Below are 20,845 nucleotides of genomic sequence, written 5' to 3'. Positions count from 1 at the left end.
TACTATGGATAAACTGTGTTATAAAATTTCATGAATAACAGTGGTTGTACCGGTATACGTAAGTTCACCACCAGATCCATCTCAGCCTCTATCAACTACACAAGTTATAGCAATTTAATAATAGTGGCAGTTTAATCATGCACTTTTAATTGCATTCTCTGAACAATATTACATCATGGGTCACCAAGTAGTCTTTTAAACTCTTTAGGTAATTTAGTATTTAAAATTAGCATATCTATTTATTTATTAAATTATTCGTAAGTTTTTTTAACCAACAGAACATATCCTTGATTTTTTGCATGGTGCGGCCAAAAGGTGGTTTATTTTTCACGTGCAAGAATAGAAAGACGAATACCTAATGTTTTCCTTGTTTGTTTGTTTTTTATCTAATTTCATCATTTATGACGGCAATGAATCAACAAAACTTTTTGGCAAAACCTGCACAGATTTAACAGAATACCAGTCACTTTCTTTGAACTTTTTAACCACAGTGAATTCAGCGAGAGGACTGTACAGTGTACCAACTGTGCTGCCACGGTATATCCACATACCAGCATGCTGCTGGTCATCCCAACTAAAGTTTGAGAAGAAAATGTCAACCACAGCGAAGTCTCCATACTAAGATTAAAATCACAGATTACGGACCGGTAAGTGACTGCAGTACCCTTTGACTTTCATTAACTGTGGTTTTTCATAAAGTTCAGCCAGACTCAACACAAATCTTAATAGCCTCCTAATTTCAAAAACAACTTTCCATCAGTTGAAAACATCCTTATTATGGTAATTATTTAACACCACCACTGTGTCGACTAGACATGCTGGAAATGTCAGGTTGGGACAGGCCAGCATCTAATTGCATTTCGTCGTCAGATAGGAGGACCTTTGACATTTGAAGTGAATTGGCATTTCTTAAGAAGCCAAACAGCTAGCATACAAATACTTCTAATCACAGACTGATTTCTACCGACTTTTGACATAAATCAATAAGACTTAGTTAAGGTGGCATATACATTGGTGTCAGAAAGAAGTTGTTTGTGAGATAGTGGGTGGAAAAGACAAATAGTTATTGTGGGTATGGGTTTTAATACGTCATATGGTGTTCTGTTGGTTTCCAGTGTGGAAAGTGGTTTAATTTTAGGCTTTGTTGAGAATATTGATCCAATTTTCAGGGAAAGCAGAAAGTTTAACTGATGTAGGAATTATTTTCATGCCTGCTTAAGTAATCTCTTGGTGACAAAGGATAAAAATAGCGTCAATGACACTGTAGCTCCCATCCTGGACTATTTAGTGTTTGTTCTCTGGTCAGATATTTGAACATGTGTGAAAGGGATAAAGTGCATGAAGTGAAAATACTTAAATGAAATGTACTGGAGACAGTGAAATATGTTTAATGTAATTATTCAGAATATAAAATGAAAAAATATACAGAATTAGATATATCGAATACTGTGATACAACCATTAACTCAACAAGTCATTTACAATGACATAGTCCCCACTTGTAATAGGAGTATTAGTCTTGATGGGGCAGGAAAATGTGGTCATTAAGAAGTATCACTGGAGTGTATATGTTGGGATCTATGGGCGCATACGTCTATGTCGTTGTTCCCAATTTGAAACACATGAGGCATGTCTAAGTTATGGTTCTAAATCGGGAAAAAAGATCAGACCTCTAGCAGTATTGGCAGCGAAGAAATACATATGCGCATTATAAATGAGGTACAAGATGTGACATCTTAAGGTCTAATATCCTATCAAAATTGGAGGGTATAGAACTTGTGGTTACTGAAATATGCATATATATGTATAATCAAGGTCAAAGGTCATCGAGGTCACATGACATTTTGAAAAAAAAAATTATATTGCTAATTAATCCCTATATGCCAAAAAATCAGATCTCTAGCTCTATTCGCTTGCCCAGAATTAGATGTGTACATAATTAATGAGGTAAAGCGTGTGTTGTCATAAGGTCTCCTATCCTACTAAATACAAAGGACATAGCACTTGTGGTTACTTATTTATTGACATAAACATATATTTTAGGTAAAAGGTCATCGAGGTCACATGACATTTGGTCAAAAAATTTCTCTCCTATAGTTATCCCTATATACCAAAAATCAGACATCCAGCTCTATTGGCTCTCTCAGAATGAGATATGCGCATAATTATTGAGGTACAGTATGTGGCGTCATAAGGTGTCCAATCATAAGAAACATGAAAGGTGTAGCACTTGTGGTTACAGAGTTATGGAAAAATATGTATATTTGAGGTCAAAGGTCACCGAGGTCACGTGACATTTTGTCAAAAAATTGTTTTGCTAAGTTATCCCTATATACCAAAAATCAGACCTCTAGCTCTATTGGCTCGCTCAAAATTAGATATGCACATAATTAATGAGGTACAATATGTGGCGTCATAAGGTGTCCCATCATACCATACATGAAGGGTGTAGCACTTGTGGTTACTGAGTTTATAATAATGGTTTATTTCCTTTTCGAAAATGTGTGAAAAGCACACTCACAAGACAGTTACATGGAGAAAGTGTTGATAAGTGTAGGAAAAACGAGAGTGAAAAAATAGTTGTCTTGCAACTAATCGGGTCACTCCCGAATACCTGGTAATTTGACACATTCACTGTATGGGGCTGAAATTTATCAATGAATCACATGGAAAATGCGGATCAAAAATTTGATGGACAAAGTTATGGACAAATATGTATATTTAGGTCAAAGGTCACCGAGGTCACGTGACATTTTGTCAAAAAAATTGTATTGCTAAGTTATCCCTATATACCAAAAATCAGACCTCTAGCTCTATTGGCTCGCTCAAAATTAGATATGTGCATAATTAATGAAGGTAAAATATGTGGCGTCATAAGCTGTCCCATCATACCATACATGAAGGCTGTAGCACTTGTGGTTACTGAGTTATGGACAAATATGTTATTTAGGTCAAAGGTCACCGAGGTCATGTGACATTTTGTCAAAAAATTGTATTGCTAAGTTATCCCTATATTACCAAAAATCAGACCTCTAGCTCTATTGGCTCGCTCAAAATTAGATATGCACATAATTAATGAGGTACAATATGTGGCGTCATAAGGTGTCCCATCATACCATACATGAAGGCTGTAGCACTTGTGGTTACTGAGTTATGGACAAATATGTATATTTGAGGTCAAAGGTCACCGAGGTCACGTGACATTTTGTCAAAAAAATTGTATTGCTAAGTTATCCCTATATACCAAAATCAGACCTCTAGCTCTATTGGCTCGCTCAAAATTAGATATGTGCATAATTAATGAGGTACAAATCCGAGATATATGCGTGAACGGATGGACTCACGGATGGACGAACAGACGGACATGACCCAATCTATAAGCTCACTGGACTTCATCCGTGGGACTAAAAATTGTGTCACTGCATCCTTTTTGCAATATGAATACGATGAGAAACTAAATTTTATTTTTCGTGGCCTTATACATGGGAGTCTATGGAGATCTGCCTTATACATGGGAGTCTATGGACGTGTAAACTAAAAATATGCAAATTCACCACGATTTGCCCAAATTTGGGAAAGGTCACTCCTATGCACTTCCATACCAAGTTTCAAATCAATCGGACTTGTGGTTTCAGAGCAGGAGATTTTTTGACCAAAAATGGGAGAAAATTACAAAAAAATTCATGAAAAATAGCAAGTCCAAGATACTGACCCAAGATGTGCACAATCATTTCATGTCAGCCCAAAGTACTTACATGCTAATTTTTCATGTAATCTGCTCAGTGGTTATTGAGTTTTTTCAATTTGACTGTTTTTACATTTTTTCACTTAATTTGCATATTTTTGGCAATGACAACTTCATTTGAACAAAATCTCATCTACAGCCCATCATCCATGTACACACCAATATCAAGATGAAATGTACAGCGGTTTTGGAGTTTTTGATGTTGACGGACAGACATACAGACATACAGACATACAGACATACAGACACACAGACATACAGACATACATACATACAGACATTTCCCTAGCCTATAAGAATAGCTTCCATTGCCATATATACATATGGCTATGGGAGCTAAAAAATGGTTGGTCACCAACTTTACTTAATAGTAAGAATTTTCATTTGCAACATAGGGAAAGCAGAACTCTTTATCACTATTTGGCAAATACAAACTCATACAACATATTACGCCTTTCACAAGTACAGGCAGAAGTTAAAATTTAATATTGTAGTTCCTAACCTTTTATTCTGATATGTAAACTGCTTTTGTTTCTCTTGACAGCAATAACAAAATACATGTATTAAAGTTCAGCTGTGTTTACAAGAGAAAGGACAATGCAGATAGAGCTGGCATACACGGTGGGATTGTTTAGTGGAGCTTGGCTGCAATGTTGTAGGATTATACAGGAATATTGTAAGGGTATAAGATGTGATATTCGGTTGCTCCTTTGGTTGCAAAAGGTGGGTGTAGGGTTGCTCTCTGGGGTCAAGACATGGGTGTAGAATTGCTCCCTGGGTTCAAGCGGTGAATGTAGCATCCCCCTGGGTTCAAGAGTTGGGTGCAGGATTGCTCCCTGGGTTTCACAGTGGGTGAAGGATGGCTCCTCAGGTTCAGGAGGCTTGGCAAAAGGTTTAATATTGAATATGTTAAATTGTGAAGGAAAGCTTGGGAATGAGAGGAACACAATGCCGGTACACCATGGGAATGATGGGGTAAAGCATGAGAACAACTCAACTACCACCTGAGTAAATGATGGGACTATGGGGTAATATGGGATGAAAGTTTGTACAACACTGGCAAAGAGTACCAGGGGGGGGGGGGGGGGGGGTATGATTGATGGCAGTGCATAGCACAAGATGAATAATCTGCAAAGCCTGGACACAAGATGTGATTGCTGGGTAGTGCATGGACCCAAGATGTGATTGCAAGGTAGTGCATGGACCCAAGATGTGATTGCAAGGTAGTGCATGGACACAAGATGTGATTGCTGGGTAGTGCATGGACCCAAGATGTGATTGCAAGGTAGTGCATGGACCCAAGATGTGATTGCAAGGTAGTGCATGGACACAAGATGTGATTGCAAGGTAGTGCATGGACACAAGATGTGATTGCTGGGTAGTGCATGGACCCAAGATGTGATTGCAAGGTAGTGCATGGACACAAGATGTGATTGCAAGGTAGTGCATGGACACAAGATGTGATTGCTGGGTAGTGCATGGACCCAAGATGTGATTGCAAGGTAGTGCATGGACACAAGATGTGATTGCAGGTAGTGCATGGACCCAAGATGTGATTGCAAGGTAGTGCATGGACACAAGATGTGATTGCAAGGTAGTGCATGGACACAAGATGTGATTGCAAGGTAGTGCATGGACCCAAGATGTGATTGCAAGGTAGTGCATGGACACAAGATGTGATTGCTGGGTAGTGCATGGACCCAAGATGTGATTGCAAGGTAGTGCATGGACACAAGATGTGATTGCTGGACAGGGCATGGACACAAGATGAACACGCCATACTGATAGGTCCTGTGTGTGAGAAGCAAGATTAATTGAAAATGTAAAAAAATCTGATTGAGAAGGGCACTTGAGACAGACAGACAATAAAATACGGCTAAAAGAGTTAAACGTCTGCAGATAATTGAGGATTAGGAATTTACATATTTTGAGACCTTGTCCCTAAATTTATGCTTGATGTTAATATGTTATATCTGTCACAGTGCAATGGTTGAGTCATTTCATGTACACAGCCTAAAGCAAGTACGAGCATTTTAACACATTAGGAAATGTACTGATCTTTCAAATGCTGTCTTTTTTCCAACATCAAATGTCAAATCGACAAGCTGTGTACTGTGTGCAAACATTACCATAAGGCCAGAATTTCAACCACAATTAGAGAAATCCCTTCTCTCTTGCTTAGCATGCCGCAGTCTCATCACTATATTCATCACATGCATTAGACAGACAAATCTTACTTGTGTTTTTATTTGCAATCCAATATGCAGAAAAGTAATTGGATGTTTCGCCTAACAATTAGGGCATGAGCAGAATAACTTTCGCCTTCTGGGGCACACCAGTGACATATCAAGAGTCAAGCGTTGTACCGCCATTGAAAGCACACATTAAATTACCAGGATTCTCTATCCTCAAAGAGTATGCAAATAAGTGATCAGGTAGATGAGTTCTCACGTGCTACAAAGTACAGGTACATGTAAGCTGACATCTTATCAGACAGATGAGAACAAGACTTTCATATCAATGTCATACCCAAAATATCAATGTCTTCTTGGGTTGATTTTCACAAAAGAAATGAACTTTTCATAAATTTACCACAGTATCACATAATGCTGTGCTACCTTCAAAGATTGAGGTGGGGGTAAAATACTTAAAATGACAATGGATGACACTGATGTCAAGAAAACAAATACGGTGTTATAACAGTCAGACACCATAATTATTTCCAAAGACATCTCCTTCCACTACAAAAATTCATATATATTCAATGAAACTCACTAGTTAATGTGAAGTACTTTTTCATAATATGGAATGAACATTTTATTCTTTTTGCATGTAAGGCATAAAATTCTGATTTGAAGATGTTTCTCTTCCCATCTACAGCGCAGGCATTCTTTAACCCATTTCACCAATATGGCAGAACTGCATTGTGTTACAGTAAAATGCTACAGTCGGACCTTCCAACTAGGCAACAGGGTGAAAGGGTAAACATAAATGTCATACTGTCAAAAAATTGGATTATGGCTGTCTTTGATTTGAGCTCTTGATGTCTATTGATTACACACAGATGACATGCTTGGGAAAAGTTCACCACAGCACAGATAGGGTACCTTTTCTATGTCTCCTGGGTACGTCAGTGGTAAAATGTAGAACACTGAATTGCTGAATACTAACACACAAATGGATCACAGAAGTAATACGAACTCTGGGTAAACAATGTGTGTACATTTATTGAGATTGAGTGCGTAAAAGTGCAACAGGCCTAGGTCAGGGTGTTCTTCAGGGTCTAATGCACTGTACTTCTCGGAAACTCAGAAATACGCCAGTCAATATTTCCTTGACATACATGCAAGTTGATTTTCAATTCACACAAAGACATACTTGTTCGTATCTGTCTGGCAAGAACACTTGGTTAAACAATTCAAAGTATGATTATGACAATACAATGAAGGAATTATTACTTTGTGAAAAATGTTGTCGACCACAATTGACTTTGGAGTTGATATCTGATGATGAAGAAAACTCTATGATTTATCAAACAAGACACATTAATGATTAAACACAGTGCTATTATTCTTACCAAACCACCTTCACTCTGAAGTTTTATATTATCATTGCTAACAATTTCGTTTGGGTGGTGTCCGTTTTTATGATATTACAAAGTAAAGATGGAATTGTGAAAAAACTGAAATAATCACATCTATGTATCAGCCTTGATCTTCACATCTCACTTTTGTTCTGCTTTTATTAAAATATAAGATGACTTGACTTTCTTTGAGGTTGCTGATGACACAAACGCATGTACAAGTTCATGAATTATTTTTAGAGAGACTTTTTTTCATAAAATTTTATACAGGAAAGGAAATTATGCTGTCAGACTATTCCACCTAATCTGATTATCTATGGAAATTTCTTGCGTAGCATGCTACATGTATCCAAGTCATATTACTGTAATATGTCAATTTTTTTAGATATTTTATGGCACATCTGATCACAGCTTTCTGATCCATTATTCAGATAAAAGTGATTACCAAAGATATTCACCAAGACACCAGTAACGTGATAAATATCATATATACCATCAGGAATCCTGATTTTTGTAATAACACCCATAAAAAGTAAGCTTCCATGAGAACCAAAAGATTAATTTCTTGATAAATATCAAAAACAAAAAACCTTCAGTGAAATGTGGTGGCCATGACCTCTTTCCTGGAGATGTAACAAGATTTGTACTTCACCAGAAGACATTTTATTTGTCTCCATGACGACAACATCTGCACAGTTATAATTTGGCAGAGTGAAGTCTTCTCTGATTGTATATGAGGACTCCCATCACCTTGGCAACCGCTTTCAGAGGGGCTGTTACATATATGCTGAAGGGAATCTTGACACTCTTTAGATTAAACAAGGAAAGCTTCCAATATCTGGTAAAATCACGGGTAAATGTGTCACTGAATGTATTGGGAGAAAAATATAATATTATCAAATCAAGGCCCCAGAACAGTAAATGAAATGCTGTGATTTCCACTTTAATAACAAAGGTACCGCAAGGTATGAAATCAATTCTGTCCACCGTTATGCAACAGAAAATTAAAAGGATTAATTTTGCAGGATTGCCAGACATCAGCATTATAAATGCAAACAGATTGACTGGCACCAGGCTCAAAGACACAGAGATTTTAAGAATATTGACTGTAGGGATAATGATAATTTATTTTTTGGCATAACCTTTCTTAAAAGTGTACGTCACATGTACAGTAAAAGTACAAACACACAGATCCAATTTCATTACTACTGTCACAAGATCAAGATTGGTAATACTGACAACTTGGATTTGAATACCTATTTCATATAATTCACTTTCAAAATGGCGACGATCAATAAATAATTCATGTAAGAGGAGATTAAGTCTGTCAGTCCATTTCAAAAAGGTGAAAACATTTGGTCAAAGTGGTGTGCAGAACCACTCCCCAGATCAAAATCTGCAATGCCCACCTACAATGTACTGTCATCTCATCAAAGCAATTGTGTTGGAATGGGATTTTTTGACGGAGAAAAAGGGAAAAAAAGCCGATGCGGGGATATTCTAACGGTTGAGCAGATGTGAAAGTCATGACACAGTATCTAATTTGAAAGATACCATTGTTATGCAGCAAGTCTGTCATCCTGCTCCCACGATGATCAGCTAGTCACTTTACAAGTGCTGACAGTCTGTACGAACAGGCTTTACTATAATCTGACTCCGTTGGCATTTGGAAAAGATGAAGTCTGGGCCCACATTAGGGGATTTTTTTTTCCCGAATGGCAATTTCCAAAATATCCTGCCTCTCTCTTTGACTGAAATACCGCCTTTTGAAAACGTAAGTAGGAATCCCGTAAAATCACATTTTATCTAACAGATGTCGGTCATGTGATCTTTGGTTTTGAACAGCGATATTGATAATATCTCTGGGCGGATGACAAAAACTTTTAACATTTAAAAGTTATGATGGCAATCTATGCACCATCTTAGATGCCGAGTAATGCCCTGTAGCTACAATAGCGATGCAATCCTACCAGCTGTACACTTGTGCGCAGAATTCAAATACAAAGAGGCAAAATATCTGTGTGCATCACACAACAAAGTGTCAAGCATTTTATTTTTTATTTGATCATTGAAGTTTCGGCAGAGACCAAGGTTTCCGAAAAATCAGATTGCTGGTGAATAGTCAAAATCTCTCCAAAACATACAATTTGGTAACAGGCTCGTAATCTGTGTGCCATGCATTACTGATAGCTGATTGGCTAGAATCAGAAGTAATTTGCATAACGCATCATTCTGTTTGTGAACTATATAAGGGGTGTCAACTGCAGAGAAATATTAATGGATATGATCTATGTGAATGAAGCAATGAAAAAAATATGATTACATGTAATTAACGAGTGATCACCATGCAAATACGGATTCCTTGTAGAAAGGAAGAGACTCACAAAGTCAGTGTCATATTAATTTATTATTATGTATTGGTGACAATTGATTGAGCTGACGGTGTAATCAAAGCAACGGCAACCACTCTTTTGACTTGCCTTACAAAAGGTTTATCAAACAGCGCTGGAATAGGCAAATGCAGCGATCTTATATATGTTTGATGAGAACTCATTCACGATGATATGGCACATTGTGAACTTGGAAGTCTTGCATAATTGATAAGATAGAGCTTGATACTCATTCAGAGTAGCACAATAAAACTGGCAAGAGTCCATGCAAACATTGGCACTTGGATATTAATCAATAAATCATGAACGGTGCAACACACATTAGCAATGAAACTGAACAACTTCATTACAGGGACAAAGTTGCTATCTTATGACAGTATTTTCATGTAAATAGAAAATGAATTTTCTCACCCTCGTCAGGTAGACATGTACACTGATAAATGTAAATTAGATATAGTTCCACACGGTCACTGGCATAAAATCAGCTGAAATATTCAAATAATGTTAACACATGAAACATAACTGTGTCCTACTTTACATGATGTACAGTATTTTGAGATTTGCAGTTTAGTGGTTGGTTTATGCTGGCGAATACCAGAAACTTATCTGATGATTTTTAGCCCCTTTGTATGAGGTTCAAATACGTCTGTGAAAAATAATTTACTACATTGTTTATCATCAAGTTGAAGTGATAATATAGTGAAAGTTCACCCTAAAATTTATTCCAATCCTATTGCATGCAGTGAAAATATCCAACACATGTACACCATGGGCTTTGACAAATATACCCACAGTGGCTACCTCATAAAGGTATCTGTCATTGCCGCTATCCTCCATGTGATGTAGCCATTCAAGCTAACCATGAACCCAGTGGACTTTTCAACACAAGTTACATTGCATAAATATCCAGTGTGGCTATCCTACAAACATTGTGTACCCTGTGAGAGTGATGCTACATCCCAAACACGATGTACCCAGTGTGGCTATCCAACACAAATAATGTCGCCATTGAAGATTTCCTACACATCAGTATATGTACCAATAAGGCTATCCTATGATATACCACATAAACATGAGGCTTTCCAACATATGTACATGTACCCAGTGTGGCTATCTCACCATCATGATGTACCCAATAAGTAGGGATTTTACATGAAATTGATAGACAGCTACAATAATGATAAATTATATATCAAACGAAGCTCTCTTCAAGACCAATTGATTGCATTTTGTTTGATGAAAATCGGTTCAGTACGTGCAGAGATATGTCCTCGTGAATTTGAAAAAAAATCGGCTTCCTATTTAGAAATTATGCCATGGTAGACACCTGTAGTTATCATAACAACCAGGTGACCCCATATTGAACATTGTTTGAGGAAACTAGAATTGCAATTTCTAGTGCTTTTTGCAATAACTCAAGCATTTCTTATTGAAAATTGATGAAATTTTTTGTGGATATTGCTGATGAAATGTTCAATTGTTTTTAATTTTTATAAATGAAAAATATTATTTAGAATGCTGTTTAATAGGTAACAAATAACAATACCTGTAAACAATCATATACCTATGACATTGATCACTGTATGCATTATGTATTGTGAAAATCAACAGAAATATGATCATATTCCATCATATATTACTTTGCATATATGCAAAAAAGTTATTTAGATTTATGTTTACAAGGTAAACAAATAAACAACAATACCTGTAAACAATCAAATGATACCTGTGACATTTTAGAACTTGATTTGAATTTAACAAAATATTTTTTATATTTTTTTTATTTGAACTTCGGAAATTTTTTTTAATTTTTTTGTGTGTGATTACAACTTTTATTAAATGATTATGAAATATGTCTGATTAATGTAGATTTTAAGTTTAACAATTACAAAGAACTTTTCCAAAAAGTCAAAAAACTTCGTTCTCAACCCTTTGTCTATGCCGTAAAACAGCAACACGCATTTATAGAATGAACAACTGCATTAAAACTGGATGCAAAATTACGCTGCCCCGGAAATACCATAGACCCTCGAAGTCAGCGGTCCGAAATACAAACCAGTATAAAAACCAACTTTTCCAAAGTCCGGAACACCATCAATGAGGAAAGAACAAATTAATAATCTACGGCCTGTTCTTCAGAGAGAACCAAAATAGTCCCCTTCTCGGGAATATAAAAGATCGAACTAAAATGTCAGTTAGTATCGGCAAAGTGCGGTGCACGTGAGCAGTTCAGTAAAGTATCGGCGCCGCAAAGTGTCGTGCACGTGCGTATGCCTACACTGCAGTGCTGGCTTGACAACTTCTCAGTGTCTATCGAAAAATATCACCCGGAAGTAAAACTACTTCGAACAAGATAACGTTTGAAAGGGTAAAGTATAGAAATATATATCTCTAGATCCTTGCGTTTGATAAGAAATCAGACAAATCTAGCTGCAAAATCGTGAACGTCGGAACTCAGCTTAGACCTCCTGACACAGAACATGCGGCGAAGCGCTGATTACTTGTATGTGATTCCTGGGAGTGCCCGGATGTAAAGTTGGGGTGAAACCATACTCGCTAAAAAGGGCCTTAAGCATCATTTTTCGCATCGTCAGACTCGTAATTATTGCAGAATTACAATTAATATTTATCATAAAATTAATTTTGGGGCCGAACGTTTAAGGAAATCAAGATTTTCTTTCAAAAAAACACAAACGAAACACAAAGTTTGATCACAGATTGAGTTTTTCTCGGCCGATTTTAACGTTCGCCCCCTCAAAATGAAGCCCATGATCTCTACTTTCGTACCAACCCCTAAAAAATAGTGATGCGATCGGAATAAGTCATGCGGAGAGCCTATCAAAGAGGTATATATTCGATCTCCTTCGCGGGACATTTGAGATCACGGCACAACGCTCATAATGGACGCCAAAATCGCCGGTACGCGTGAGTTTGTAGTCGTGCTGCTTTGCCATTTATCGTAGTACAAAAGTGAAATTTCCCAAAATAAGTTAAAATAATAATCTTCAACACTACTGTTTCATTTTCTCTGATTATTTGGTCTATTTAAGAATTAACACGAAAGTTCGGACTAGACCTGTATCGAACGCGTACGTTCAACACAAATGTCACGTGACCTAAAATCCCTACAATAAGGCTGCCCTGTTCATTATGTGTATACATGTAGAGCAGCTAATCTATACATCTACTTGATGTGGTTATACCATACATGATATACATGTACCTACTGAAGTTATCTCAAATACATATTCAGTGGGGTGCCCCCAGATATAGGTATGCATAGGTGTGTGCATTGTGTATCACATAAAACTGTCTAAAGCTAATATCATAATAGCAGATTAATCAGAACCTACCGGTAAATCCCATAAGTACAGTGACTGGGACTAATTTTTCTGACCACATCTCTGTAATAGGGAACTACAAGTACAATATGTATATGTATACCTGTACTAAAAGTATAGGCCTATACTTGACACAGATAGACATACAGTACGCGTATAAATGCATAAGAACATGTATATAGACAATAGAGTTATAGGTGAATGTACAATACATACAACAGAACACGTACTGCTGCAACTCTCTGAGGTCAGATAATAAGTCATGTTCAATTTTCATCTTCTGATCCAAAGTCAACCCAGTTGGCAGCAATTATGCAATACATACATAAATTTCATAATTTATGATCCATACAGCAGAGTTCTTGCTCTGTTGAAATTACTTCGTATCCGAGTCTGTAGCTGAATGTTTCTCATGGGTCTACATCCAATTGCGTCAGACACTCCTACAAGCTAGTTTTAAATACTTGAAGTATGAAGAAAGGAGTAAGTAAACCGTGACTTCTCCCTGGTGACATCTATGTGTACTTCCTGTACACAAATGTCACAAGCCAGCTGCTGAGAAATTTGTCTGATCAAAACCTACAAAAATTTCTAACATTAAAGGTATCTGTCACCTGTTCCAATTTTGCCACAGTTACCATGGAAAGAGAAAATCTAACCAATCACAGATTTTAAGCGGGTGGCCGCTTTTTAAAAACAGCGCCCCACATAGGTATTTTGAATACCAAGGAACACCCCTTTGACCATATATGGGCAATATTAGATTACAGGTGACTGTATACCTTTAAATAATATGTCTCTTTTCATCTCTCATGAGAGAGAGAGAGAGAGAGAGAGAGAGAGAGAGAGAGAGAGAGGAGAGAGAGAGAGAGAGAGAAGAGGTTGAAGGAGGACAGAGACCTTTTCTTGTTTGACTAAGTTCATTTTAAATAACATCAAAAGGCGTAATTCCATTTAACTGATGTTTCATTCTGATAAATGATGATATTCTGTATGGAGGCCAGGTTGTTCCTTCATTCTTTGCATCACAATCTTTTTCCTTCCAGAATTAATTTCTTGAACAATTTATCTTAACACATCAGGCTTGTCGAGGACAAATAGACACAGTTGTACACTCAACCAAATGGCTGTAGAACCTTATCTAGCAGGCATGACACTGAATGAAATTATATCACTTGGATTGTATCTGAGGGATAACAGTATCAAGAAAACCTACATGTAGCATATCCTCTTTCAAAACATCATAACATGTGTTTTGTGCGTGTTTGCATACATGTATCTTTTACTTTGGAATCTGCAGTATGATTATACCATGATATCTGTTGAAACAAAACAACCTAACCAGGATCAGTCTATGAGAATATACCGTAACTACTCTTTACTAATCTACCTGTCAGAAGATGAAACTGAAAAAAGTTGTAGAAATTCTACCGGTGAAGTCAAAACGACTCTGACAGATGACTACAGCAATCTTTCCAACTCCGGTGAATGCTTAGCAACAGACGTCTCCAGAAATATGCAAGTGTGCTAACAGAAATGCTGTATCATGCTAACACATGGGTCACAGTACTAACATATCTGAATATGAAACATTAATTCAAGACACATCACTCACTTTAATTATGTAGATTAGATACTTTGCAGATTTTTATTTTTTGGTATTCATCTCTGATAACAGTTCATGGTAAGTGAGACTCAGCCAAATGAATGAATATTTTTTTGGAAAAAAATGTGATTTTTACAATCTGTTAAAAGCTGTCTGTTGTTCACATATTTGTTGTTTAGTTTTGGTACTATACTTCAATACAATTATCAAAATTTACATATTTTTATTGATGACCTATTTGACCTCATATACTGGCAAGAATTCGGTCTTTTTTTTCCAGAATTCTAAATACTGAAATATCATCCTGTATAACACTGGTAAAAATGTCTTATGTTGTGCCATTTGCTGAATATATACTGATGATTATGACGACATCATTCCTGTATGTTGAAGCCTGACATTCCTGATAAATTATCATAACATCCTGCTGGATGTATTTTTATGGTACATTAGTATTAGTGATTCATTTTGCTCACACTGACTCCATTTCAATCAAGAATTTATAATCAATACCATTTCACATCAATTAGGCCTACCTTTTCTTTCAACCATGTCCTGTATGTAATTTTAGCAATTCTTGTGGCTTTTCTATGCAGGGTTTTTAACAAGTCTAAATCTAAACTTTTGGATTTTGATGCCCCCCCCCCCACCCAAATATGGAATGATTTGGCAAACTAGTCATGAAAACTTCAAATTGAATATCATATTTAGCAGAATATTTCATTTTCTGTGCGAGGTAAAAGAACAAAATCCATTGTGAACACGGTAGTTTTGAAAATCTATGGATTAAAATCTGCTTGATGTTTGACAGAAGACCTTGCTAACCATGATGTGTATGGCTGTTACAGCAAACCAGCCATGGCTCATTATGTATGCAAAGGTTACATATCAGTGCCAGTCTAACAGAAGAATACATAATATGCAGCACAACAAGAATGTTACATTAAATATTTTCGTTTGACATTTTCCAATTTCTGGAGTTAATTTCCATTCATGCAAAACTTAGCTGCAACAACATTTTAGGAAGGAGGAATTTGCACTTAAAAATTGAAAATTATATTTGAAATTGGAGAAAAATCACAAACAATCTGCATGCGTGCTTAAAACTGGAATCTGAATTAAAAATCAATATATGTTTGACTGCAGAGAGCAAATACTAGAATACTATAAACATAATGATATAGTAAACATTATGCGTACAATGAAATGGTCATTAACTGTGGAGTCTATGGTTATAGAAATAAATTCCTTGTGGCTGCATTTCAGCAAAAGAATCTGTAAAATTTTTATACTTTTAAGTGGGCACCGAATTGTAAATTGCTTGATATTTTAGTGAATGAAAACAATTTAACTGAGCTGAGATCACACTTTTTAAGTCAAACCTGTCACGTAAGAGATATTTGTGCAAATACACCGGGTTGCTTTTCGGTGAATAATACTACTGTTACCTGTTATGGGAGCCTGAAATCTAGGTGAAAAGCTTTACCATGGCTGTCAATCAAGCTGCATGATGGGAAATCGATGTGATATTTCACAGCAAAATTAAACGAGCTACGACATAATGATGAAATGGCACGGAACAGACATTGTGTGCAATATACTTTAGACAATGAAAGCATTTTGGAAGTGTTACGGGAAACCCCCCTAAAAAATAATTGACTGAAGAGAAAGATAATCAGTATCCAAAAACAGAATGAGCTCATCTCTCTAGGTAAATATAATTAAAAATTCATTACATGTAACTGGTCATGCAAATCATGAGTTTATCACAAGTAACATGCAACATGTTAGACAACTGAGCATTCAAAAAACTACTTAAAATTTTGAGACACTGCCTTGCTTGGAATCATGATATGATGGGTATTCTTTCACGTTTTTTTTTTAAATTGACAACGCTGTCCAATTTTTTTAAAGGAATTGTATTTTAAGTAGTGAAAACACCATTTTATATTAAACATGTGAAAGAACTCAAGGATTAATTTTCCTGTACAAAAACAATGACACTGGCATACAATCATCAATAAAAATTAAAACCCTATCAAAATAGTGAGTAAAATGTTCCAGCAAAAATTACATTCAAGTTGGCAAGATATATTCAAATCGATCTGAATATTTCATTTAAAATGACCTACATCTCTTGAAATATATTTCCAATCCACTTTCAGAGGAAGATTGGCTCTATTCACATGAATCTTAGATTTTGCTGATTACAAACTGTTCCTGGTCACACTTCATTTAATTACAACATGACAGATTTGTAAATGCAAGCAATTTATCAGCCAGATAGTATCTATTTGAACCACCCACAAATCCTGAAAAAATACACACTGACACAATAAGCCTACAGATGTACCCTTCAACAATAAAAATTACCTGCACTGAGACTGGAATACCTTGACTCCTAAAACAATCAAATGTCACATTCTGTAGCTCTGGGACAGAGCATTTGAAAGGCAGGAGAACTGCATCAAAATTTCAAAGACGGAAACAGTACTGAACACTGTCACACAGAATTGATGACCAATGTCAACAGACAACCCAAAACGTTCTGCTCAAATAATACTTTATTAACCAGCAATCACCAAATGTCAACTGCCGTAATTAATAAAAGCATCAATGAACAATAACACATAAATCCTGTTATAACATCCCCTGAGTAACTGGTAATTTTATATCCTCTTATTGTAACGTTTTCCATTTTTTTAATAACAGACAAATCTCAGATCCCAGAACCACACTCCGGGATGTTGGAAATCCACCTTGGGGACCTGGGGAAGCCAAATGCTCCTTGAAAATATTTAATCCAGAATGCATGTTATATATTTATTTTAATGTCAGGACCCACCTTTTATTTACACATCAACAATCAATCGAGTCCGATGTTCATTATGTAGGGTGATCTTTACATCTTTCATGCACTCCTATTAATATAATATGCATATGACGTCAGTACATCTTATGACATACACCTCGCTTGCACTGCTGTGTATATTTGTACAAAGTGGGCTGTTCCCCAGGCAAGGCAGCCACCCACAACAAAACCCGCATGTAAGCTCTTCGCCGGGCTCCTGTGTTTAAATTTTTCATTCGAAAATAAAAAAAAACGCGGAAACGACATTTTTTCCATGATAGCTTCATGTCTGTAGGGCAATATTTCGAAGGCGCACACCATTTACATAATTGACAAGATCTGAGAGCATCCCTTGAACTGCATCGTCAGTACGAGGGGACGATGTACGTAGTGATACCCATCCCTGCAAATGCAATATTTTCCCACAATTTTGCATGAGATTAAAACAAGTGTGCACCTGATACAAATGCATAATGTGATAGAGAAAACCTTATTTTTTACCTGATATCGGACCGATCTGTCTCGCCGCAAAACCAATCAGTTGACAAATAATCATTTTGAATGAATGAAGATTTTAAGGATACATTCGTAATGATCCGTTTTTGCTGCCAATGACCAGTATATTCTGCACCGGATCGTATGCCATTGCTGTTGGTTCAAATGGGAATCCATGGCGAACGACCTATGACAACAAAATGTACATAATGCTCGATAACAACCCGAATATCGTTGTCGCGAAAGAAAAATAAAAAATCGCCATTTATTTATGAGTACTCACCTTGCTCACTGTGAAGTCTTCCGAAGTTAGCGTTTCAACGATTTCTGTTTCTGTCTTCGGAGCTGGGTTCGAGCCCGATCGTAACCCGTCCAGCACTCTCCCTATACTCGCAAATTTCTTCATCGTCGCTTTTGCCGACATGTCTGGTTAGTTTTCCTCAAGAACAAGCCATTTTGGTTGAAGCGACCACATAATGTCCGTGTCTTTCCGCATCACAGTCAACGTATAGCAGCTCGAGATAGCAGGGACAGAATCTGGAAAATACACGCAAAGCATTATGGGTGTAGTTCCCGGATATTAACCTCTATGGCGACCTCTCCCTTCTAACGTGACATATGTATGCTGTACCGTAGGAATCTTGAAGAAGGCTGATCATATGACCAGAAATTTGACTTTTACGATACAATATTTGAAAGTAGATTAAATACATAAAAAGGATGGATTACTTTCATTAAGAATGGATCTGTTAAATTGTGCGCTTGGGAATATACATAAGTTAGGCCTACATGTGTACCATCATTACTCATATCTGCACTTTAAATTTATGAATATAATGGTTTCTTTCTTTATAATTGCGTATATTGTAGATAAACGAGAGTATGCAAGAATATGATAAGATTTATGGATGTTTCAATATCCTATTTTTGGACAAACCACATTGATTTTACGCAGTTCATATTGTTTTATGAAAAAAAATCAGCCAATAAAAATAATGGAAGCTGATTGTGACCGGAACAATGCCATTTTCCTTCGGCATAAATTTTTTGTAAGTTTTCTCTACAAATTAATTTCAGACGTATGACTGAAAAAGTGGGTTGCTAACCAAGCAATGAAAATTTGCATTGCTATATTGACAGGGAGGCTAAGAAAAACTGCTGAGTCAGCATGATTGTTTCACAAGCGCTTTGTGACTAAGATAGAAATAGCCTTACCATTTTTTGTTGGTTGAAAGTGTGCAGGTAACTCCACTCGTAGGATACAATTTAAAAACACTCCTCCTAACATGTCTTTTTTGAAAGTTTCAAAGAAATGATCATATTACGATGAGGTTTTCTTACATTTCTACATATAAATCGTTGGAATTGGCCAATACTGTACCACGCATCGATAGACCTCTACTTTGAATCTAGATTTAATTTTACTACCCAAAATTCAGATATTGACTCGCTTTAGAATTTCTTCGGAACCGTTTAAACTAAACTTATGTTTCTGATCTTTTGAACTCAACTTTAATAACAGAAATGCGATGTGCACCATGCAAGGCCGAGCGTTAAATCAGGACCCTCTCTCTCTGTCTCTCTCTCTCTCTCTCTCTCTCTCTCTCTCTCTCTGTCTCTCTGTCTGTCTCTCTCTCTCTCTCTCTTCTTTAACCAGTATTTAAGGGTTAAGAGAAAGACAAATCGTTAACTTTTGCCCGGTAAGAGACACGAATTATCTTACATGGGCTTAATTATCATTATTATACAGATCAAAATTAAACAAGTCAATGAACACACTGCACCGTCATTTCGACATCATGATGAATACTGTTATAGGTGTCATCAATCTGCAAACGAACGTAGACAGATCATCGTAAAATATTTCGAACCATGTGCTGAACTTTGTCGGAGATTCTGTAAAATCCGCTTCGTCAGGACTCTCTCAACAACGGATGGATACACCCGTAAAGGTTTGTCTCAAAATCAAACACAGGAAGTGCAAACACAGGAAGTGAGTGCAAATTTTAATGGAGTTTTATTTTCTATTAACCGAGAGGGCATGTTTATCTTTTTATATTGGGTCTTTCAGTGACCTTATCATATCGTGAGGAAATCGAAGCCTAATGCCCCACCCTATGAACTTTTTAATACCCGTATGTGTGTAAAATGCATATTTTCTGAGCATAACATCCATTATAAATGCGTGTGATGTTATGGCGTTTTACGTACAGTCAATATGGAAAATGAATTTTACAGGGACAAAGCTCAAACATGTAGTGTTACATTATTATTCTTACCCCGATGAATGATTTTGAACTGCAAAGTACTAGCTTTGGCGTGACGATGCATTGCGTTGTAGTGTTGTTGAAAATGGATTATACTCCCTACTAAAATATTCATTTGTCAACAATAACATTTGCAATGTCATATGAGCACAACATTTCTACTAACGACATGTCTACATGTATGATGGAGACACTTTTAATGGACTTTAATATTTCAAAACTCAAATGGCTGAAGTGGCACCGAGTGTCACCAGTTCATTTGACTGGACGGTGACGACACGTTTCCTGTATGTCATTTTATATATTATATATTAGTTTATTCGGTAATATAGGCCACCGGCCTTTTTTACAATACAGGAAAAATAAACACAGACAAACTAGGGGCTTACACAAAGACTTGTTTGACAACAAAACAACATATTTCTTGAAAAGTATATTTACAGTAAATTCTCTCTTCGTCTGAAACTGTAAAAAATATACTTTGATAGTTTCAAAATTGTACGATGACACGGAGAATTCATCAGATTTATAAATTTCCTAAGAGATGGTATTTCATAATAATATGGTG

General features: G+C 36.4%; 1 protein-coding gene across 1 annotated transcript in view; it reads right to left on the bottom strand.

Annotated features, from left to right (window-relative positions):
* The window catches only part of LOC139142821 (syntaxin-binding protein 5-like), a 92,319-nt gene extending 73,747 nt beyond the window's left edge, over positions 1-18,572 (bottom strand). The window contains 2 exon segments of the mRNA XM_070712985.1: positions 18,100-18,197; positions 18,294-18,572. Of these exon segments, the coding sequence (XP_070569086.1) occupies positions 18,100-18,197; positions 18,294-18,434 (239 nt within the window). The 5' untranslated portion in view covers positions 18,435-18,572.
* Between the last annotated feature and the right edge of the window lie 2,273 nt (positions 18,573-20,845).

Source organism: Ptychodera flava, chromosome 10 (assembly GCF_041260155.1).
Source record: "Ptychodera flava strain L36383 chromosome 10, AS_Pfla_20210202, whole genome shotgun sequence".
NCBI classification, from domain to species: Eukaryota; Metazoa; Hemichordata; class Enteropneusta; family Ptychoderidae; genus Ptychodera; species Ptychodera flava.
Note: the sequence above shows the minus strand (reverse complement) of the source record. Positions and strands in the feature narration are given on the sequence as shown.